The sequence below is a fragment of the Liolophura sinensis genome, chromosome 8 (assembly GCF_032854445.1).
Source record: "Liolophura sinensis isolate JHLJ2023 chromosome 8, CUHK_Ljap_v2, whole genome shotgun sequence".
Lineage (NCBI taxonomy): Eukaryota > Metazoa > Mollusca > Polyplacophora > Chitonida > Chitonidae > Liolophura > Liolophura sinensis.
This window is the reverse complement of record NC_088302.1, coordinates 19,277,088-19,302,801: the sequence shown is the minus strand read 5'-3', so window position 1 is coordinate 19,302,801 and position 25,714 is coordinate 19,277,088. Positions and strand designations below refer to the sequence as shown.

The 25,714-nt window shown below is 40.7% G+C and overlaps 1 protein-coding gene across 1 annotated transcript; it reads left to right on the top strand.

Moving 5' to 3' along the window:
• The first annotated feature begins 17,934 nt into the window (after positions 1–17,934).
• LOC135473279 (uncharacterized) lies at positions 17,935–24,851 on the top strand. Its single transcript, XM_064753128.1, has 4 exons — positions 17,935–18,055; positions 20,495–20,769; positions 21,626–22,495; positions 24,825–24,851. The coding sequence occupies exons 2-4, from the start codon at positions 20,575–20,577 to the stop codon at positions 24,849–24,851; spliced, it is 1,092 nt and encodes a 363-aa protein (XP_064609198.1). The 5' UTR covers positions 17,935–18,055; positions 20,495–20,574.
• The last annotated feature ends 863 nt before the right edge of the window (positions 24,852–25,714 follow it).

Below are 25,714 nucleotides of genomic sequence, written 5' to 3'. Positions count from 1 at the left end.
GCTCACTTAAATATTTCATATCGGCCAGACAATCGGTGATGTACCGCAAAACCGCATCTGTCAGACACCCTAGAGTTAGTAACCATTTCAAGTAAGTGATGTACCTGATTTTACCGATTGCCTTCCGCAACATTCCTTCTTTGTAATTTGGGTTATAACCATGCATATAAACACTGACTTTGACAAACACAGTTTGCCACCCTCAATCTTTCTTCTTTGCAATGATTTTGGATTACCTTAACAAACAATCACTTGAAAACGCCCATGGCCACCCATAATTTGCATGATCTGTTACGCCAGGTATGTCAGAAGAGCAAGAGTTTTGCTTTGACAAAGTTGAAGCTACATGTACACATTGGTGCGGTGTCTATTTTTTCCGAAACTATTGAAATCAATAAAGCAAACACCCACGGTATTATTTCAAAAATTAAATCATAGGTTCAAATCCATGGCACGGAAAGTTTGACGATGGCCTAGTGCTTATTAACAATTTCATTCCGATTGAGATACTACCATTTATTAGCGGCGATGTGACCTTGGAACTTTGCCAAAGATCGCGTTGGTCTATTTGAATCAAATGGATAATTATCCAGTCACCAGAAATGTATGAGTAGCCCTCTTCCCACTGCCCGTTTCCGCATATTTGTATGAATGATAACAATTACATCTTGGTATTTTGGCTTTCACTATTCCATACTCATTAACTCTCCGTATGCCTTGATTAAACATGCCGATGATATTACGTCATTGTTATTACGATACGGGTTTGAAGGGCACAAAGTTGCGGTTCTCACGTTTTGTCACGAGGCTTGCGTGATTTTGTACGGGACAACTTATACCGCCATGCTACGAACGTGTTGTTATCGGCAGGCCTGTTTTCTCGGTGCTGGGTTACCTCTCTGTCAGAGGCCGTTCCTCTCAACACTGCCAATTTGGCGCTTGTCGTGCATGACTGTAATAAAGGTGCCTTCTAATGGAGCCATAATGTAGTTAAAAGACGTTTTACAGGCAAATGGAAGATGCTCATTCCGAACGATAGAGCAGCGACGTGACTGCGACTGGGTAATATAGAGGGTGGACCAAGTACCCGTCGCTCTTTGCCGCTAGGATGTAAAATTATGTTAGCGTCTATCGCGTGACGGGGTCTAATTCGAGGCGATAGATAGCCAGCATGCGCTGCTACACACAGGCAGCTCTGATACAGTTCCCTCGGGCAATATTCGATTAGGTAGATTTGTCTGCCATGGATACGGGTTCTTTTTCTTGTAGCCCTTTAGACAAAAGTCCTGTCACAATACCAAAGGATGTTCGAAAATAACGGCCGTGAGCTGATGAATGCCAAACGCTCGGCAAGACTTAAGCTGTAATTAACATTAGGGCGTTTTCAGCTTCAGCCAGCTCATCGGAACTGTGGATAGGGATTACGCTAAGTAACTCTTTCGATTTCCCTCAGCATCAAGTAACAAGTTCGATCTCTTTCCCTCCAGATAGGCTGCGCAACCCTCTCACCAAGCAATCGGCTCTTTGTTAGACACAAATCTTGGGAAAATACCCTGTAAATGGCGTACAAATTTAAATACTCGACGCGATTATTATATTTCAAACAAAAACTGACAACAATGCTAATCAGCGGATATTCACTCCTCCTTTCAGTGTTTCTTTTTTGCTTGCACCGAAAATCCAAATCTTTACACTCAGCTTATGACAGATATCACGGAACGTTTTGGGAGGATTTGAAACCAAAGCTAGTTCAAGAGGGGTATAGTCTTTATGCACAAATGCCACTCCACTGCTCCCTCTCCCGCTTAACATGCCTAACTATTCCCCTGAACCCTGCCTCATCCACCCGCCTCGTTTATCGTGTGATTTTCTCACTCGGATGCGAGATTCCGCACTTTCCTCACATTTCACGTCATCACCTCGCATCATGGAGTGTTGCACAAGGCTCCGCTTGAGCGATCAATAACGTATGTTACAGCTATAATCACAAATAAAGGCCAGCTCAGCTGTTCCCTGTACATTCTGCATATGGGACTGCGGACATTATCAGGTTGCCTTAATAGCCCACGTTCTCGTGGGTATTATTTACAACCCTATATATGGCATCTTGGGGCAACATTGTTGTACAATGGAGGCTCTAACTGGAGTGGATAAAAACTGTATTAAATTATAAATCGCCAATTATAAATGGCGATAGTAACAAATTGCATATACCCTTTAGACACTCGTTTTAAATTAATATTGCACAATTATCTGTATTAGTATTATATCATGTTGGTGTATTGAATAATACTTTCGTTGAAATCGCAGTCGTTAAAATTAGTTATGGACGCCCTGATATATAACTAATATTTTGTATGTCCTACTCAGATGGAATGGCGTTACTTACTTGTAGGTATAAATGTTATAGGCTCACAGCATTAAGTTGAGAACAATAATAACAATAAATTTCTCGAAATCACAATATGCTCGTTTCTTTACCTTTTCTATGCAATTTCTTCAAATACATACTCTACGAAATATGAACAATACAAACCCATATTTTTTTCGAAATTAATTACCGGTATGAAAAGGAAAAGTAGATTATGATTGATCAAATCCTATCAAATTCTTAAGAATTTGTTGGCTGCTAATACTGTACGCATATCAGGATATCACAATAGAATTATGTCGGTCCCTAATCACTTTACACTCTTAGTGACAATAGGATTGGTAAGTGTAATCACAATTGGGAATATGGGTGTTTTAACCGAACACATCGATATGAAACTATTGTAACCTTATTATATTATCCTCTGCGATATCTTTTTATTATCAAATTATTAATTCTCACCACAGACCGCATTAGCCACATATGTCAATGACAGACGCGACGTCCACTATACGTCCACTATACTATATTGTTGTAGTTGTGACTCTGTACATCAACACTGAACAATTTCATGGTGCGTGTACTCCTCTAATATATCCTCCAAAGACGCCTACAGTCCAAAGCTCAATGTAGACGGGACAGTGAAGTCGTTTTCCCATAAAATATGAAGTTAGGGCGATGAGTTATGAGTGCTTATCAATACGATAACAACTATAACAATCGTTAACACCTTAACGCCTAAGTTGTGTAGTCTATTGTTCATTCCTGAACAGTACTGGTGACGTAGTACTCAATTGTTACAAAAGGTACACACGCTGGTCCAGCTTGGACCCGATTTACCTTTGCGCGGGAAAGGGTACCCCATTAGTGAAGATTCACCTTTTTTTCTTATTTTCCTGAAGATATTGCCTCTGCACATGCCTTTAGTGAGTTGCACAGTGTGAGGTTCAACCTTCACTGCAAACCTGCTAGGTAAAATAAATTTTCCTGAAACGAAAACCCTCAAGCCCCCAATTTATCGATGGGATAAAGATAAAGATATGTAAACTCCAGCGCCTGTTGTGGACAGTAAGCTTACTATACCAGAAAGCTCTATTGAAATATATGTGTAATCTTCTTACGTTCTAGTATGATCGTTCCATTACAGAACATTGAGGCCAGCGACGAAAAAGAATGAAGTGTAGTTATGTTGAGTTTAAACTTACACGAATGTTTAGAGCTTAGTGTTATAGAGGGAGTGTTATTCTCGTACCAAGCGTGGATGGGTTTTTATTTATAGCATCATTGGTGAGGTCTGATGAAAAGCCGGAAACTTGACTAGACAATGCCCGGATGTAGACGGACTGCTAAGAGACTATATTCCAGAAATGGTGTCAGACTGTGTGTCCTACAAGTAAATGGACGGTAGTAGAAATAACCATGACACCCAATATTTTGAACTATTAATATTTTGCCATATTTGGCATAAATGATACATGTTTTCTTGACAGAAGCCCTTAAAGCCGTTGTGTGTTGCTTTTAGTATGCATTATGTGAAATTATTGCTGCAGCTCAAAAGGATTTCGAAACGGCGATTTTAATTTTTTTTTCCTTTTTGGCATATTGATTTTATGCTAATCGGAGACGACGGAGAATCTCCAGGGCTCGGAGCTCAAATCCGGTGGTCGTAACCTTACGTGACTGTGTATGGGTGGTGCACGGAGCTTCAGGGATTGATTTCTTGCGGTGTCCTGTGAGCTGCTTTCCGGGACTCGGGGATCACTGCTGATCCCTGCCCTGCTTCCATCTCTGGAATCCTCCGTCTCATCGCCCACTCTGGAGAATCTGTGATACTGCATATGTATGAGCTAAACTCGCAGTAGCTTCAGAACCGACGGCATTGACAATTCAAGAACCGGCAGTGAAGCGTATAGGAACGCCGTGTCGGCCATCTGAGCCCGCCTTGCTGAGCCTTTTGACCACAAAGGCAGAGAGCATCGAAAATCAAGCCTCTTATAACCATTTTCTGACTTCGTATCCCGTCCACCTCTCCGATATCAATGCAATAGCTCCGGGGGAACCCTTTCTTCTATCGAGCACAAAACTATCTGAGAAAGCTTAAGGCTTACGCTGGCAAATGAGACGAGTGTCCAGATATCATCAGCAATTTTCCACTTGGGCGTATGTTGTCCTTTGAAGATTCTAAATTAGCTGTTAGTCTAATCAGCCCGAAACATTGCACTACAAAAATCTCTCCCATCCAGAAAGCGACGGAAATCTATCCCCATGCAGCTTGATGTGAATTGCCTTAGGATAGATAGCATATTCTTATTGGTCTGTAAACATTTCTATAATAACGCCAATAATTATCTGTCCCCCACATCGTCTATCGATGGCGCCTGCTTTGATGAATAATTGGGGACGATCCATCCCGGCAATGCCAGCCTGCTATTTTCTGCGGAGGCAGGATCTGTCTGTGACGGGCGAAGTCCTTTAGACACTGCCTCTAGAGACGATGTTACGTAACACTCACCATTCACATGAAAATTTCTATGAGCCAGATCTTGATGAGTATCTATAGGTGCTACTGGGAGGGAGTGTTAGTAAAGATCGCAAGAATTGAGACAAGTGGTGTGTTGCTCTTTTGACCCTGGCGATAGCTGCAGGAATGATGGATGCCTTGTTTTTTTACGGGGAGGTTGGGGCATTTTAGATTTAGGCCATAAAAGGTTTACAGCACAGAGAGTATAACAAGAGTAGAGACTGTCAATATATAATAGTTGTAAAATGCTTCACCTAACTAGTGAAATATTAGGGTTTTATTCTAACTGTTTATATAAGTGCTTAAATAGTAGGAAATTACGGCCCCTCCCTCACCCCTTGTCCAGCATCATGGCTTTAGCAGAATAAAGTAGAAAATTGTAATGATTGTATTTGCAATGTAATAGACATTATTAATCTGTAATTACTCAAAATGCTGTGTTGCCATCACATATATATCATACAATATCATGGGGCCTCGATAGGGGATGCTTGCTGGCTGTTTACGAATTGCAGTATTGCTAAGTTTGGTGCAACATCCAAAGAGCAAAAGTAATCACTCAGTAAGATAGGGAACTGAACCCGTAAACATCTCTTTATAGATAGGCTTAAGCTTTATGTGTGATCAAGTGTTCAGCTGTGAGGCTTACGATGAGATAGCAACTAGCATGAGAACTTTTAATGTTGTGGCACTGAAACCGACATGCATGGATGAAGCTAATGTGAGCCAAAGATCTTTTAAGACGGGCATGGAACTTGGCAAAAGCGCCTATTATTGTTGTAGGAAGCTTAAGGGTAGAACCGTGCAAAATGCCACAACTGCAACCATTTGCAATACATTCACCTCAAACAATCTTCACAGTTTTAATAAAGACCTGCGTCTCTTAAGAATCTGCACGGATATTTTTATTTTTCCTCTGATCATCACGTAAATATGAAATTTGCACCGTCTTTTCTCAATGATAACGATTATTAATTCCATCTCTACACAAGAGCGTTGTTTTCTTTCCATAAACGTCATGGGACAGGAGCTAGTGAGCGGAAATTAAACATTCGATTGCTATTGAAGACCTCGTCTCCAGACATACTACGCAGACATATTGCTCCATGTTTTAACCACATCAGACGGTTGTCAATAGAGAACGACATTATTAGCGTTGTATATTTAGAGCTGTTGTCCTTTGATGGTCATATGTAGGCCTTATTCTTACGAGACCAGTATGGGACCGCATGTTGCGTATTCAATTCTGTTTCATAAATAAAAGCGGAAACAAAGATCTGTAGGGAACCTTAAGTTGTATCCCAAAACCATACAACGAAAATGCAGACACTTTTCAGTTCTCCCAATCGCCAAAAGTTCCTTAACAGTGCTGGTCGACTGAGGTAGTTTAAATTAACACTGATATATTTTGAAGGACATATTGTTTGGACATAAGAGAAACCCCATTTCACTGCGGGCTTACATTGAAGAAATAAGATAGGAGCAAGTTTGAACTTTGCATTAGTTTCAGGGTTGGGTTATTGAATGGCGCCTCTGTATAATGTGTTACGTTACACAGCATGGGGACAAGGCTGTTACGTGCTGTGTACGTTTTCTGAGGTAGTATAATAGCTGAGCTGTCTTACAGAGACTGTCCAGTCCAGTCGAGGACGTCTGACAGCACACGGTCAGACTGAATCGAGCTGAGAGAGGGATCTAATTAAGGAGAAGGAGAAAGCCGTTTCCTTCACCGATCCCGATCGACAGTAAGCGGAAGTCTGCGCCGATATCGCGATAGCCGACGGTTTATTGAAAGAGACACTCTTATGGGAATGTTCTCACTTCATGAAGACTTCGTTTTATTCTTAAGCCAATCACAGGCCAATTTATTGATCGCACCCCCCTAAGGGGCTGTTCAACACAGTTTCTCAGATATTTTCCCTTTTCACAGTGGAACGTGTTTGTAATTATAGAGCGCGCAGGTTACTTCAACGAGACTGGATCCGCGGTCTATAGGGACTCATTGTTTCCACGCATTCATCATCACGTGTCGGCAGTAGCGCCCCTTGGTGACAGAGTCACGAGTTGAGACACTTTAATAAGAGTGAAGGCTTGAGACTCTTGTTGAAGAACCCCTTCCATAAACTGCGGAGTGTTTGGTATGAAGAACATCTATGACCGCCTAAACATTATTCACGGTGGTTTATCATCAGCCTCGGCATGGAAATTATTGCCTACAGCTGAGAAACTTCATAAGGGGTTTTTCTGAAACCTATTGAACTCCGAAAAATAAACTGTTTCCTGAGTGTTCCACTGCACTAGGCTTTGTCTTACGCTCCAAAAGCTCTCTACAATAAGCTGTCGTTGTTCGTGAAAGCCTGAATGACAATAAGCGATAAGATGTTGTTTTCGTTGAAACCCACTTGCATTTCCATAAATGTACCATGTAAGTCTTGTACGTAACACGTGGAAAAGTTTGTCAGCAAATTGCCAATAGTTGGTCTCCCCGGTTTCCCCCACGTTCAAATCTAACGATCATCGTATATAGGTGATAAATTCTTTAGCATGGCGTAAAACAGCGACAAAAATAATCCAACGCATCAGTCATTTGTTGCAAAAGCGATTTAGAGGGACCGAGCATCGGTCTTTCTTACGCTGCTATCCACATCTCGATGGCAGACTGTGACACTTAGGGCTGGGAGGATGTGATACTATATCATAGGCAGGGGTATGGGGAGATTGGTAGAAGCTACTCCCAAAGAGATGCGTACAGCGTGTTTAGTTAAATGCTTCTCTCCTATCCCTGATCAACATCACACCCACTTTCGCGTCCTTTTTTAATCTGCGGGTAGGAACGTTGTGTTTCCACGGGTCTTTCTGTTTGCGGCGTTATTATTACAGGCCCTGGCCTCAGACAAATCCTCTTAGCTAAAGAGGATTGTGTGAAATCCCCAGAGGTAGCGGTCGGCAATGATCTATTGATCTGGCTCACCAGATGTGACGATCGTCCAGGCTACAGCATAGACACATCCCTGTCTTGGAGGGTCTACCAGCACCACTTCAATGCATGTTTAATAACCTTTAATAGAGCCCGTGCTCAAGGGATCCCTTTGCCTCAAAGCCGAGCAATGACAGGACACAGGACAAAGCATTAGTTAAGATCGTGAATTAAATCTCAGGCCATTTAGCTGTACCAGTTTCGTTCCAATTTACATTATTTTTCTTCTCCTTATGCGCCACAACGGAGTAAAATGTGATTCTAATCCAGGTGTCTTTGCAAGTTTGGATATATTTATTTATTTATTTTTTTTTGTTTTGTAAAACTTTCAAATCTACAAAATTTTGTTGAATTGTAAGTCGATGGAATCCTTGCCGAATTTGCAGGTGGATGGAATTAAACCATGAACCCAGAAAATTTTTGACCTGTATGGGATTAAAGAACAGATTAAAAACTGATTAATGTAATTCAGGAGTAGATTTTCTCTTCCTCTTAATTTGCGATGGAATATTTAAAAAAAGATAACACATTAAACTGTAGTGCACAGTCCTTACATTCAACATAATCAATCGCAATCGAAAGCGGAATTTACAGACCTACATATTAATACTTTCCATTTGCATGTTTTACATGGCTTGAGAGTTGAATTCACACTTGTTTATCGTTTTCTACACAATCCACTAGGCTTTTTTAATTTTTTGGTTTGCTAGTTTATCCTAGAAGCTGGATAAGTTCTCTTGCAATAGTCCTTCCTCGTTGAAAGGCCAAGTTGTAGAGAGACAAATGACGCATCATTCAGTCGCAGTTATTAGCAAGCGTTTAATAACGCTTTAATAGACCTTTCCGAACTGTCAATCAAGAACACAAGACGTCAAAATTGTTATCACCGTGAATGGAGTGAAAAGTAACATTGCCACGAGAAGGGGTGTTGAGACATCGGATGTGCTGGATCCATCCATTGTGTTGCCCCCAAACACTTAGGGTAAAAATGATGAATCCTGTGTAGTTTATAGTAAGAAATCATTTGTAATTTGCCCCTAATACCTAGTATCTTTAGTTTAGCAGGATAAGTTTCTAATAGGATTTCAGGCATCTCTGTATGATGGTATAATTACATCTGATATTATTATTATGACCAATGCTATACCATCTATAAACTTCAAAACCGATTAAGCAATAAGCCCTACTATTAAGCAGTGACAACATTTTTTGAACTAGGATTAATAAAAGTTTCGATTACAATGCACATACTCTAACACTAAGGTAAGAATCTGTTTTGAAATATACAGTAATGGAAATAGGGTTTTTGTGACCAGTTAGTGTAATGCAAGAGACGAAATTCCTGTTCGTGACCATTCACAGAACCACATCCACCAGTTTTATGAATTGTTCGGAAACTTGCCACAGGAAAACTCAACAGCATTCCAGACAGGATAGCGCGTTTGAGATAGGTTAACGTGGCTTGTTACAGTGCCAAAGCATACACATCAATTTCATCTGGGATGTCTCTTCTTGGCCAGTGTACTGTTTTGTGAATGATGCAAAATGATTAAACGAACCTGCTGTTCCTAACTTTGATGTTTCCTTTTCGTGTTAGTCCCCAGTTTTGAATGTGATTTATCCCTTCGCATGTCTTCATTACTTGCGGCTATTTTATTCACGTGGTGTCATTCAGGTGCCGTTGCCCTTCCTGTCCAGGTCTCGTTCAATCGTGACTGCCCAAGGTCACGCACACAGGCACAGAATTCCCCAAAAATGCCCGCTTGTTTACGGAAGGACTCTGCCATGATGTTACAGCCGTGTCCATTACGTGAGCCTATTTGGTCTCGTTTCGGATTCAGATCAGCCATCTTGTCTCCATCGATCACCAAATTTCTGTCTCAGCGGGCATTGTGCTAACCCCCTCTGGCCCTCCCTCTGGACCAGCCATCTGCGTCGTTACAAGCACCTCTTATTAGGCTCCCATGTTCTCGAGTAAATGGTCTGGTCCAAGGAGAGACGGTCCTGGACGCCTAACGCCGCTTCTCTGTCGTTAACCACCGGCTCTGGAGCTGGTATTACCGCCCTCTGTCACACCACACACCGTCAATTAGCCCGTCATAATCCCACGCATCATCTCACATCCAATGCATCATCTCTCGGGCATCTTCATAATGTCATCAGGAACAGTCGATGAGCCCAGCATCCCTCCGGGTCAATTGTTCGCAGTTATCATTTTTGCTTATAGAAAGAGACTGCGTACCAACAAAGTAACCTTACTAAGAACTGGTGCCATGGATGAACTCCGTGCACAAAAATCTAATCCTATTATTTAAAAAGAAAACGTAAAACCCGCATTCTCGCCAAGCACGAAACTGTTGGTAATGCTTATAATTATTCTGTGCATAGATGCTAATAATCAAATATAAATGTATATGCATGCTACGTTTCTGTATACAGACAAAATTGGATTGGATACCTACGCACAAAGATTCAAAATAGTAAAATACTTACAGCACAGAGGGTACAACCAGAGCAGCAAATATTTGAGCTATTTCCGTGTGGCAAGCGCTATTTCACATTGCTTTTTTGTTCAATAAATAGGAATCATTGGGAGTAATGGATAGTGAATAGTGTTTAATTGTTTCTGCTTTTCTTACAGGTTAACACCAACTGCCAATAGAAATCTGTATCAAGTGTTGTATAACTATGTCCATGGCCGAGGAACGGAGCTGGAAAGCATGAGCTATAATCAGGATTTGGATAAGAATTACGTGGACTTCCTTGAATTAACAGCTCACCAAAAGCGAAAACTCATCTACAGGTAAGTAAAGTGAGCAAGAGAAAGTAAATGCTGTCTAATGCCAGGTACAGCAGTGTGTACACATTTGTTTCAAATTTCACATTAAGGTATGGACAGTTTACAGTGAGAGATATGCCAATTTATTTCAAACTTTATATATCAAGAAGTCTTTAGTTGTATGAGTAAATATGTTGTTTCATTTCAGAGTCATTATTAAGATGGTTGGTTATATTTGCAAGAGAAGTATTAAGGTAAACTATTGATGAAGTTTTCTGGTTTCTGGCAATTTTCTGGTGTTGAGCTTGTGCAATGGCAAAGAAATCCTAAGAACGACTGAAATATTCTGATGCAGACCCACTCCATTGTTATCCATGTGGGCCTATGTTCACCATGATATTTTACTGATCAATGTTCTGACCAATCAATTTGTTGCAGTTGTCGTTTCCGGAACTCTCGGTGCTCTGCCGACAACTTCCGGTCCACCTTCACTGACCACGGGCTGTGCTACACGTTCAGTCTGCAGCACGACCGATCGGCATTGATCAGGAAGGCAGGTGCGTGAAGAAATAAATCACACGTCTGGGCTAAACACTTCATTGTTTACCCACTTAATAGGGTTATAACCCGATCGATGCCGCGGCTATTTAGGCGAGCTGACCGCCAGGTAGATGTTCAACACTCAAGCAAACCCGGTAATCTATATGTGCAGTGAAAGTAGAGCGATGTTAACAAAGACCTTATCTCATGAAGGTGATGACGAGTGCTAACGGACGGGTCGTTAACACATCCAAGTGCTACTCACAGATCTGTCAAGAGCTGGATGTTCAGTCGAAGCTTCGAAACAGCTGAAAACACTGCCACTGGGGATGCACCACCAAGCTTCACACCTCAACGGAATGGCATGCTGTATGAAATCCTAAATAACTCAATTTTCATGACAGACTTAATGGCTTGCTGTTTAGAATTCTAATATTATCGAAAATTTTATCCGATGATGATGCCTAAAGCCGACATAAATCCAAGGCTATTTACCATTTTAATGGCATTCAAAATGTGATAAACAATATTTATTTCCTCACCAACGATTTAAATGCAATTATTGTTTATCTAGATTTAGACTTAATATGAAAACCATGTCCACAGCTTTATTTCGTTTAAAATACTACAATCTATACGTGTATAGTCATTTAGGTTATACGACACAAGTGAAAACAAGCCATCATGGTCACTAAATTAATGGTATATATATGTGCTCACAGGGTGATGTGAACATGTATATCCTTTTAAACTCACAAGGATTGTGCGCAACAATTAAAACTATTCTAATTAAAACCTGAATTCCCCGGTGCAATCAAGACTACTTAAGACTACAAATATTCCTTGACCAGTGTGTTCGAACCAAGCTCTCGCCGCTTTGTCTGCGGCCATTATAACAGAACTGAACATTACATTGGGCATGGCGTTAAAGACAATTCACATGAATAGCTGACAAAACTCCTTTAAGCATTGTTAATGTAAGCGATTTTCCGCCAAGCCAAATCGTAAAAGAAAGATTTCTTTATATTTTTGATTCTTGTTTTACAACGTACTCAAGAATGTTTCGCTTAATATGTTGTTTAGAACCACGTTAAATCCTGATCTACTATATACAGATTAAAGAGTGAAATCAAGATGGTGTCAGGTTTATTGGAACACTTTTACGCTGAATAATTTTCACAATAAAATGTTCCGTCTGTTGACAAGTTTATTTCTGGCTTTCCCCCCAGGTCCGGAATCCGGATTATCTTTACTGCTGAACGTGGAGCAGTATGAGTATTTACTGGGTCCAAAATCTGCCGTAGGAATCAAGGTGGCAGTACATGATCCCAACGTCATTCCTTCCATGAGAGCGGACAGCTTGCATGCAAGCGTAGGATCCCGATCCTCATTGGCTATCTCCAAAGTTGAGGTAAGTCAGGTGCAGTCGCTGTAGACTTTATTCAGATGTAACAAGGGTTGTCAGGAAAGAATAATCTATAAAAAATGTTTTTTAAGCTAGACATGGCGTTGGCCTTGGGAAATTTTTAGTGCTTATACATACACGATGATGTATTGAACAAAAAATTTGAAACCAGTAATCTCCAGTTGAGCCAAATGAGTCCAAATAATTGATTGGCCCCTCTAAACCTAATGAAATACAGTTATTCAAATTCAAAACGAATGTCACAAAAGAATAATTTATTTAAAAAAAGATTTTATACGTTGAACATATTGTTGGCCTTGGTCATTTTCTAGTGCTTCGAAGGATTTGAAACCAGTAATTTGTAAGATAAGCGTCGGCAGCATGATAGATGTCCCGGTTACATAACTATAGAAAATTATATAAAAGTAGATGTAGGTATTATCACTTACATTATAGTATCTAAAAGAAAAGATCGGAGTGGACGTCAGTAACGTGGTGATGAATTCGATTGTATTTCTGCAATTTGACGTGATATATTCAAAACTTGCCTTAAAATGACTCTAGATGGTATGTTGAATTGTTCTGGATAGCGGCAGACGTCTCTTTCTACAGTGCAAGCTCATTGTATCGACCGCTCCTACTGCCTACTTTCCTTTCCCGTTTCACCTCTGATCATTTTTTCTCTGTTTGATGCATCATTCAGGGAACACCTTTCGGCACCACTTAAATATAACCACCTATTGCAACTCACACCGAATAACTTTGGGATACACTTCATTATAACTATGTATACACAAAGTACCTCCAAGCCTCCGTGGCTTAGTTTGTTAGCGCGCCAGCGCAGCCTGGTGTCGCAAGAGCCTCTCACCAATGCGGTCATTATGAATTCAAGCAAACTCTCATGCTGGCTTCCTCTCCGGCCGGAAGTGGGAAGGTCTGAAAGCAACCTGTGGATGGTCGTGAGTTTCCCCCAGGCTCCGCTCGGTTTCCACCCACCATAATGCCGGCCGCCGTCATATAAAGGAAATATTCTTGAGTACGGCGTAAAACACCAATGAAAGAAAAAAAGAAACAATCAAACCTCCCACCGAACAACGTTGGGCGTCACGTCAATACAACTATGTATAGTGGGTGCACCTCCCTGCAAACCACTTTAGGCTTCACTTGCATACAACTTCATATACACAGTGTAATTCCTACCTTACAACTTTGGGCTTCCGTTCAGTACAAGGATGCATGCTCGCACCGATGAACTTTCGGCTTCACTTCAATTATTGCTATGTATATATATGAATTTGACCGCAATTATTATTTGCAGACACTCCTTGTTTTGTTTGTAGAGTTAAACCAGTGTTTCGGGGGTATCATCTCATTATTGCCGAATGCTATGCTTCTTCCTTCTGTTTTTTTTTGTCATTATGTCTTGGTACGTCCTTGCTTGGTGCTTGGAGAATGAGGAGAAAAGGTGGGGCATCATCAGGCCTGGTGTCCTCGGCATGGCTCATAATATCTCGGCATTGAGACAAATTTGTTACAAGAAGATGATGTCGTGATATCAGTGATATGATACAGAATATAACGCTACACTTGAAACAAGTGACATACAAATTCAGATAGATGGGGAACATTTGAAAAAGACGGTTTTAAGGTGTGTAAAAGTACACCATTCTCAGGTGTTACGCTGCAGTACTTGCAAACTACATCTTTGTTTTACAAGCACAACAATACAGAAACTGTGATAAAAGAGCTCCTCACTTGGATCGACTTCACTTGTTTTAGGCGGGTAATATCATTTATTGCTTCCATGCATTGGTGGCATCAAGAGATCTGCACTTTGTACTCTGGAACCCTGTTCGTTGTGATCATGCGACCCAATCATCGCACGGTCTGTCATGTAATATATGCAGCGAAAGTCCAAAAATCGAACGCTCAGTGTGGCTTCTACATTTGTTTGATACACCGAAGTGGGTCTGTAGGCCTCCCTCCGCCAATCAGGGACCAGGATCTCGCCTGAGCTCGCGCAGGGCGCCACGAAACCCAGCAAACTTCCCCGCCGGGAACAATGAGCTGTTTTAGAAAGGCTTTGGCCTAATGCTTCACTCTTATCCAATGAATATGTGATCAGACCGGCGTTGATTCTCCGTGTATTGAAACCGATTGTGTTAAATTAGACATGAATAGAGTCCATCAAGCCCTTCTAGGGTTTCTTCCTATGAGCGACGTTTAGTGGCTCACCAGAGCTGCCGCAATGCGGTTTGGACGATGAAAACACTTTCGAGCTGAACACTTGAGACATGGGTTTTTATTATGTCCCGAAAGTATATTTGTGTTAGCCATTGCAGTGCAAAGTACTTGTAAACACTAACATGTTTAATGTGTCATATTTATCCTGCATACGCTTTGTATAAACAATCTTTCTCTGTAATGCTGTTGAGCCAGTAATCTTTTCTTCAAACATATGAAAAATGTATACATCTGCTATATCTTACAGAAGAGACGAAAACAATATCTGTTACAGAGAAATACATAGAAAATATATTTCACAGTGAAAACGCACACGGCAAAAGTTTCTTATGGCATCTTGTTTTCTAAAGACGACGATACGTTTCATCTGGTGTACATTCTTGCCATTTTCTAAATGGCACTCCAAAGAGTTACTCCCCTCTGAAGTGTAATACCACAAGTATTAATCGAATGGCTCGTCGAAAATGAGCTTTTAGTCGGTTAACATTTTTTTTTTTCTATAAAATGTAAAAAAAAAACTGTGGATCGCTGTATGTGTACAGACCTATGTAACGAAAGAGTCGTGTGGTCATTATATTGTAAAACTGATTATGAAGTGTTTGAATACAATAGCGTCAGCAAATATCTGAGGAGTTCTTTCAAAATTCTTGTGAGGTGCATTCATTTTGTATGCAGTATGCTAATGTGGTAGACCTTAAACCATGTATCACAGTGCTCAGGTAGCATGCTTTCCCTCATTCACAAATCTGATCACAATTGTAGAAGTGAAACATTATTGAGTATGGCGTTAAACAACAATCAAACAAAAAGGAATACCGGGATTAGACCTAGATGTGAATGAAATGTTTGTCACTCCTATATTATCAATCTGTTTCATAGGCGGAAAGCTTCTGGCCTATAACTTAAAAGTTCAGCCTACTTTTTAACAGCACCGGGCTCAGCATTTAATGTGAATCCATTCCGTTCTTATTTCAGTTTCGAGATTTGCCAGTTCCTTATGGAGAATGTATGGATGACCGGAATAACCACAGTGTCAGCGATATACAGGAGCCGTGCAGCCTTCAGTGCGAGTCGCGATATGCTCGCGAGAAATATAACTGTTCCCTACCACACACAATCTTATACAGAGGTGAGTCAAATATGTGTGGGTAAATATGATTATTCCTAGAGAATAACTTATTGGCATTGTTCGTAGCTAAGTCTTGGGGATCATAGTGCCAACTGAGAGCCGTCATATAAGTAAACTATTCTTGTGTATGGCTTTGTAAATAAGTAATTACGTAAGAAAAAAAATATCTTGGCTTCAAATGAAGGTAGTTGACGTAGTATTCAGGAGATTAGCATTGGCATGCTTTATGTATTCATCTGAGCTGTGGCGTGTATATAAGGTGAAATAATGTCTTTCATGGGCAACTCTTGAAACATAACAAGATCTGTTTCCATTTGCTCCGAAGATTTACTGGAAACCGTCACTTAAATTGGCGGATAAACGCCGTCCGTCATTAACGTAATGTGAGTGATTTGAAGAAATGAATCCGAAGCTTTACTTGCAGGACATCTCCAGTTTTTCGTATATGACTCATTGAGAATCGTGGGCAGAAAGAAGTCGCCATTACGGTCGTGTCAGTTTCAAATCAAGTTTATAAACCCATTCTGATAACATGGATGGAGCAGACGACCTCTTCATCACCACGTGACCCGAGGCTAATGTAACCCCCATCCTTTCGTGAACCAGCTTGAATAATATATATCAGCCCTCTTCCATCATCTCCTGGAAAGTCGATACAGCTATCATCGTTTCTCTATAAAATATCACCCAGACGTCAAAGCACGAATGTTATCGGCACTGAGCGGGATGCCTTGCACGTCGTTTTGCCAAACTTCCCGCGTAATGGCGAAGGGCTATTCTCTCTCGCCTTCAGATAAACACTCGCGTGAAGAGCTCACTAATCAAAATGTCTGTCTCAGAAATGAAGGCGACATGTTTGCCACTAACACGAATAATGTCAGTATTACCCGACTCAGTAAAATGGAACTAATTATGCATGTGATTGATATGTACATACAACGTTTTCTTATAAAGTATTGAGAAGAGAAGGCTACTATAGCCCATAGTGATTAGCGTGCCAGCGCAGGATAATAATCCAGGAGCCTCGCACCATTGTGGTCAGTGTGAGTTCAAGTCCAGCTCATACCGACTTCTTTTCCCAATCGTACGTGGGCTGGCCTGGCAGCAACCTGCGCATCGATATGGGTTTTCCCTTAGTCTCTGTCCGGTTTCACTCTAATCATAAAGCAAATATGTTTGAGTGCGTCGTAAAAGTCAAATAAATCAAACAAATAGATATTAAATACATGGTATATACACGTTTTCAATACAGAGGGACCGGCTGCGATAGCACCGTTGGTGAGTGCGAGTGCTTGGGGTTTAACGTCGTACTCAACAATTTTCCAGTCATATGACGACGACACCGTTGGTAGAGTGTCCGTTTTTGGGGCGCTAGATCCAGGGTCACTTCATGGTTTTGTCAGACTTGAGATCTTAAAAGAGGAACTTCCTCGATTGGCGTTTAACATTAAGGGGATAGTGCAACGACTGGTTGACCTATATCAGTATAATGGCTCGGGCGTGGCGTCTTGCTTGCCTTCAGTAAGTCGTCTCAGTGAAGCAGCGCTAGATAAAAGAGTAGTGGAAATCCGTCATGCAACAAGGAGGAGCATTACATACACTCTAATTACTCCTTCGTCGTCATATGACTGAAAAATTGTTAAGTACCACGTTAAACCCCAAGCACTCGCTCACTCACTCACTCATCACTCTATACAGAGAGAATACACATGAACCTTAGTCCAGTTTTGCAACCTAATGTTGACGTTAAAACTTCCGTTCAGTTGACTATGATATGTTAAGTTTTTTATTTTGTAATTGGCCAGTTGAATTGATCAAACACAAACAGTTCAGTGTTGAGTTAAATGCATACCTTAAAACCAACGCCAGATTGACTTCTTCAAATCACACCTTTTCCATTTCATCCAGGTGAATTGCAATTTTTACTGACTATCGTTTGGCTTTACTTTTCCGATATTTTTGGCGGGAAAATAAGCAGAGATTTATATACACCGACTCTAAACATGTTTTTGCCTTCATATTTTAGGTGAGATTGAGTTACCGGCGTGTACAGTTAGACAGGCTCTCTTCTGCGGCGGGAATATCGGGGGTGAGTTGCATCTTGTACTGTATATAAGTATATTCTGGTAATATGTGGTACATATAAAAGTTACACTTATTGTTTTACATCTACACGGTACGGTGTAGATGTAAAGATGTAGGTGTAAAGATATAACCGTGAAATGCTAATTTAGGAAGACTACGGAAACTCTTTTTCGAATGGAGGAAAATTGCCCTATATCAGACTTTAGACCCTCAGGAAATTCTCCTTTCTGACAAATTTACCCACACCTGAACAATGTTGACGAACAAATAATAACTTTTTATGTGCTCGTAAGCTCCTTTGGTCACACGCTGTACCCCATTTGATGACAACTGTTCAGACTACTGATAAAGTAGATTTCGCTTTTTACAGCCCACGTTGAACCCATTTGGTGACCCAGAAAGCTCATCATTTCATCATACCACTCAAATGTAGGATGAGCTGGTTGCGATTGTATTTATTTATTTTATTTGATTGGTGTTTTACGTCATATTCAAAAATATTTAACTTATACGATGGCGACCAGCATTAAGGTGGGAGAAACCGGACAGAGTCCGGGAGAAACCCAGGACCATCCACAGGTTGCTGGCAGACCTTCCCACGTGCGACCGGTGAGGAAGCCAGCATGAGCATGTCTCACAGCGGCCGCATTGGTGAGAGGCTCCTCGGTCATTACGCCACGCTCCTTTGAGATTGTACAACTCGCCCTAAATTATTAATATTTAAATAAAGCTAATCTTTGTTTAGCGAAAACTTATTCTACAAGAAATTGTTTGTTTTTCTGATTAACTGCATTTAACGAGGCTTTTCATGAGATATTGCCATGCACCTCCCCCTCTCTCCTCCCTGAGAGTTTACCAACCACGTACATGTGTTTGCCATTTAGTGTAATGGCGTCTTGTCAAGACAAGCTATTATCAGGATCATGATATCGATGACGCTTGTTTAAGGACGTCACCTACGTGGGTGGAAATGCTTTAAGTCATCTTGGGTATCACTACCAGGCAAAAAACATTCCCTCCTATACGAATGCCAAAAGCGCTTCTTGTTGGCATCTTCCGGGTGCTATCCAGATACATAGCTTTTCGTTGGCTCTGATCATTGCTGGCATATTCTGGACCAATTTCTTTCAGAGAAGTGTTTCTATAACCTCTTTGTATATTTTAACATGGCGTCAATAAACTAGCTGATTAAAGACGTCCTTTCAGTGTTCGCCTTTGATTAGCTGACATTCTCCCGACAAAGCGTGGCTAAGGAATATTGGCAATCAGCAGTCCGAGAATAGATGATATTTCCATGGACAGTAATCCCATCATATGCTGCGAATAATCCCCATCAGTTAGAAATAAACTCCAGTAACGGACGGTTTCTTTACACAGGATCTGGCCGTCTCTGACGTTTTCTAGCTTAGATACTGAAGTCTTTTCCCATTAAGCGTTTAAAGCGCGCACCTTGCAGGGTCGGTTTAGCTGTTGGAGTATTGACGAGAGACTCAGGGGGCCATCGTGAAGACACCGAGCCGACCCGTCACCGATCGATCAGCGCTAATCCCATGCTCCCTCCTAATGGAGCTGTTTCCGATAAATGATGGATCCAGCGAAAACCACCGCTAAACTATACGTCTGCCCACATGGAACGCACTCTGCCCATAACCTGCAATAGACGGTTCTCCAGATGTAACCGCAAACTTTCTTTACGTGGAAATGAATCTCACCGCCCCCTTCACTCTGTAACCATTAAGACAAACTTTTAGCCCTTCAAATGTTGTGCTTTTTCCTGAACATTATCACGAGGTTTCAAGTTATATTAAAAACAAGGTTTTTCATTGCTGCCTCGTATATCATTAAAGTGTTAGATTTTGTTAAACCGTCAGAAAGGGCCTGGTAAGATAAGGTGATACAGCACGATGAATTAATGAAAGAATAAACTAATGAAAAAATGAATGAAAGTATAAACGGATAAATAAATGAATAAATAAATGAAAGAATGAAGGAATGAATGAAAAATTGTGGTTTTGTGAGAGGAAAGGTTTGGTCCAATATTCGTTCTGCTTAATGTCTGTTTACATTTTTACATCATTTAAAGTTTATGACATTTTAGTTAGTGTCTGGTTGAATACCGGTAATTCCAATCTGACATTAAAAGGTGTATTAAAGACCTCGCTTGTATTATAAAGTCAGTTTATTGAAACACTTGAATTTTGGAAGCGTTTGAATCCTATTTTTTTATTATTTTTATTTTATCCATTTGGTAGGAGTTTTACACCAAGCTCAAGAATGTTTCACTTATAGTTTCACTTATAGGATAATCCAAAGTAAAATGTCGTCGTTTTAACGCTCTTTCATCTGATTTTGGCATCCTTTGTATGTTTTCTTCTCCATTAATGTAAAGGTACATTTTTGTTCATTTTGCTTTCCATGAGAGTTTTTAGTTTTGCTTTACCAGGTGCCCGAAGAGTATCTCAGAACTGTTCGTGTTTGCCTCCATGTGATCGCACCGAGTACGACATCCAACTCTCCCACGCCATGATGTCGGCTTACTCAGCAGAAAGTGAAGTGCGCATGCTCCACGACCACAGCGCCCTGCAGCGCGAATTTCGGACAGCCCGTGACAAATACCAGAGACTCGACGAAGAAATTTACCACTATGACATCTTCATTCTCACGAATCTGTCCGATGGGCTTCATTCTAATTTACACTACATGAATAAGCTGAAAAAGGTAAGGCTTTAAAAGACGCATAGGAAGACCGTGTTGATTAGTAGCCATCTGGTCTCACACTAAAGGACACTTGAGAGGGGCCTTCGTGGCCGAGGCGGTTAGCAGCGCGGTGCGGCGTAAGGAGCCTCTCACCAATGGGGTCGCGGTGGCTCGTCCAGCAAAATGCTGGCTTCCTCTCCGGCTGTACGTAGGAAGGTCTTCCAGCAACCTGCCGGATGGTCGTGGGTTTCCCTCAGTCTCTTCCTTGTTTCCTTCCATCATAATGCTGACCATCGTCGTATAAGTGAAATATTCGTGAGTACGACGTAAAACACCAATGAAATAAATAAATCAATAAATAAATAAAATAAAAGACACTTGACAGTTGCTCTTGAATATTTTAACTTAATATGACTTTACAATGACTAGATTTTTGCACATGCTTCGTATTTATATATATACTCAAAGATTATGCATTATGTCACACATTTCCTTTGAGGTACAACCGATGCTGGAAAGTTAATGTAACTCATGTAACTAATTCTCATTAGTAGTGTGACTATGCATCGATGTCAGTTAACTATTTGAAAAATCATATCGTCTATCACATCTCCTGTTTCTGTAAGAAAACACATTGCTCCATGAATGATATCATATTTTTTTTACAAAAAATAACAATACTGATTCATTTGACAGGAGCGGTCGTTAAATATTCTTGAACACAAATCATATAAAAATCAAATCAATTGACAGCAGCATTTCCGGAACTTAATCCCTTTGCTATCCATACAAATATAGTTCTTCTGTAGATGAGCACAAATGGATTTCATCTTTCGTTTTATCTTTGTTACTCATATTGTTGTTGTTGTTTTCACAGGACATGGACAGCTACGATAATGGATTTGACCAAGACCTGACGAAAATGAGAGACGCTCTTCAGGCCTTGAATAACACAGTCCAAGACACATTCACGCAGTTCGACAAATCCAGTCACGTGTCTTTCCTGGCTTTTGCAAACCACCTGGAGCCTCCTTTGGAGCAGATCATCAAGTACGAACCGATGGCGGATAATTTACATACATTATCACCGGAAGTGATACGGGCAAAACTAGGGGAGATTTTACCTATTCTGGAGCGACTTACCCTGAAGACGTCCATGTCTGTTCCTGTAACGTCTGAAATCATAAAAGGCGTCAACAGTTTCAGGGCAGAAATATTGGATGGATACGGTCAAGAGTACAAAGAGTTTAAAGACTCGAAAGTGTATTACGACGTTACGACAAAGGTATTGTTGAATTTTACGCACTATATCAAAGACACTTTATGGGAGCAATACAAATTCGTGAAAAATGCTACACAAAAATCGGACTTCCAGTTCACCCACGTGAAGCGAAAGTTGAACGACTTCTTTAGAGCTATTCAACAGCTGAAAAACCGAAGCGTGCCGGATTTGGCAAATAATCTTGACGAGTTCTTCAAAGTGTACGTAGACCATAGGTCGAAGGTCAAAGAGCTGTCTAGTCAGCTCAATGCTTTAGGGACGGAGTTTTCTGTGGCGTCTGACGTTGTGAAAAAATCGTCCCAGCAGCTTCGGACGTCACTAGGGGTGTTGCAAAAATGGTTACACCAGGTGGGAGCTACTGTTACAGGCATGAAGGAGGGCTACAACAGAAAGGAGTTCTACAAAACGGCCATGGCAGAAAGGCTTAACAGTGAAACCATCAAAACGTCTTTAAAAGAAGCAGAGGTAAGTGATTTGTTTAGAAAACACGAGATTTTAGCTTATTTATTTCACCAGGATCATTTAATATTCTATGACAGTCAAAGGTTATGTAATACGTCCACATCCATCGAACTATGTTGGATGATGGAGATTTCATGTTTCTCCATATTTCATTTGTATTTGAATTTCATTCGGATTCGAACCCGCGATGCTATTTCTCATGACATGAGCCTAACGTCTTGAGTAAAAGAGTATTACAGTGCGAAAGAAACAAATTGATGGACAAAATAACCCTTGTTAAGGGACCGTCCCCATAAATCGTTTGCTTCGTGTTGGTTAACACCGACTGAAACTCAGAGAATTGCCGCTTCACCAATGAATAATGCTGCCTTTCGTGTGAATAAAGCTTTTGAAAAACGCCTGCAAGGGTAAAACAATTGTGCCCGAACACGGAAGAGGCTTCCCTTTACTGGTCACGTGTCTGCTTTGGCGAGATAATGACATCAGTCTGACAGCTCATTCTCAAAAACGGAAAGGGTGAGAAGGCTCATCGGGTGAGCACCAATTTGCTGAATATTATTTAACCTAACAAACTACTTTACAAAACAAATAGATGTCAAGAAAGACAGTTTCTAACAGAAGTCAGAAAAAGATAGTTTCTAATAGAAAACTGCGTAAAACACCAATCAAATAAATAAATAAATTATCCTATATGCTTAAAGATACGAATGATGCAGTATGACGTAAAGTCCATTCCAGTAAGTACGTTACCTCGTCTCCCATCCCTTGGATTAGCCTCAACTCAGGCTTGGATTGAAGTAGACTATCTTTTGGACAAACTTTTCAGTTGAACGTTAGTGACACAAACCACACAGTGTATAGGGATTATATCGGACTGAATGACAACTGGTACATGTATTTACTTTAGATATTATAAGCAGATAACAAACACTAAACAAAACGCATGATTAAAACATTATTTGAGTATTTTGCCAAAAACTGAAGTTGACAGCTTGTATGAAGCCTGTGGAGATTTTTAAGCAGCTTTCCGTAACCATTTGTACGCCGGCTGGCAGACCTACTTATGTTTGTGTATGCAAGATTGCCTACTATGAAATAAAGAAATATTCACATTTGGTTTCACCAAGACTCAGTGTGAGTAGATGTTGAAACCTGGTTATATATGACAATTGAGACTTTTAATCAACGAGAAGCAAATCCCAAGCACATGGGGGCAAACACCCATCGCAAAATGTAGTTGTCAGCACTCGACATCGGCTGATACAGAACATGCAGTACCTGGTATGACTCCGAACACGTGCACTTGTACGGTGTAGCCTAGGCCTATACGGATGAGTTTCTGGCATATATGTCCGACCACACATTTAGCCCTATATATTGGGTATCGATAGTCTTGGGAATATCGTGAAAATAAGTAAGTGCGAAACCTGAGCATTCATTTGGAAAGGTGAAATCACTGTTGTTGTTGTTTCTTTGCATTTGTTTCTTGTGTAGACTCTAGTTGAAAGCCTGTATACCGATCGCCGGTGTACACAAAGATATTTAAACTTACCTGTATCACTAAGCAGACCGATACGGGTATTCGTTTGATTCCCTGAAATCGTTTATACCGAATGGGAAAACGAAGGGTGTAAATCGAGTTCGGTTTAGAGAAAAAAAAATAACCAAATGCAAACGATTTTGAGGACGGTCCCTTAACAAGCCATAGCCAAATAACTCCAGTGCAACCACGAATCCTAGACTTTATAAGCGTCAACCAAATGACTGGCAGAACACTAACTGGACGATTCAGAGAATCGTCATTTGTCTCTTGTGGTATTCCCCCGTGCCTATTATCACAGGCACTAAAACATCGAATCAAATACCATACCATCATGGGAGGTCGCTCTGTTCTGGTATAGTACATATAAAAATACAGGACTGGATTGTGTACTTTCCTACGCCAGAGAAAGCTTTTCAGAACACTGACCCTTCGGAAATGGCCTTATCATGCACTCAACTTTTTGTTCTTCTTATACGAGCGTGTAACTTGTTTACTTTTGGCGCCCAGCCGAATTAAACCTACCCTATATACCAGAGTGGTGGATGTCATTTGCAGGCAGTGACATTTTAAGTTACAGAATTGTCGTTAGTTGGGATTACACTTTCTGGGTATAGCACATATTCTAGGCAACTGGTTCAAAACCCACAGTGTTCTCAACCGATTTTCCACATTAGAATCTGTGCTATACCCAGAAAGTGCAATTTTGAATAACGATGATACTGTTGATGCTGTGAACATGAGACTTGCAATTTCTTTTGATTGTTATAATCTTTCTGTCGTTAAATCCAGGCCACATCTCTGGTTCGACGTTTCTAACGATTCTTCCTAACAATGCTCTGCGTGGCCATAGCCGTTGATAGGACATTCAGTCTGGTACGCGCGAGCCTATATCGGCCCGCTGACACCGGCCCTATATGGATGTCATACACCCAGCTATCAGTCATAGTGACAGTTTTGATGATGGACCGAAATTGAAACATCGTGTCTCATTACATATGTAAGGTGATCGACGTTTTATAAGCCAGGGCCAATTACCCCTGGTCTGGCCTGAAATAAGCCTCTTTCATATCTGCCCAAAACGGCTCCAAGAAATTATCAAAAGGGATTGATTTAAGTCCTTAAGGTTACGGGGTCTATTACCTTCATCCCTGTGATAACTAATTAAAGAACTTTGTCTTGGCGCTTCACCGCTTCTTGACAGAATTAATCGAAAGTCTTCTGCCAGTTTCTCTCGAAATGGAATGAAATGGCCGCGGTGTGTCTCGCTCGGTGCATGCGGTGTTCTTTGAACTGGAGCAGCGTTAAACACACGGATTATTTTTCTCACATGCCGATACATCAGGTTGTCCTTATTTCATGTTTCTTCATGTTTTTTCTCCCAAAACGCTGACAGTTTATCAAAACTCATATCTCAGCGATTTATTGGTTTATGATCGATTATTCTCAAAGCCATATAAGCCAACCATTCTTCAAAGAAATCTAGGGCCGATTGATTCATTTTACCCATTTTTGACGAAACGCAGCATTTGAAAATTTGATTCTAATTCTTGAAATTTTGGAGGTAAAAATTCAAATAACGACTGAATTGTCTTTACATAAAACGTGTAAGGCGTTCTCAGTTTTGTCTTTCTACCTTATACGTCCCGTTAAAGCTTAGTTTCAGCTCCGGATAATCCGTC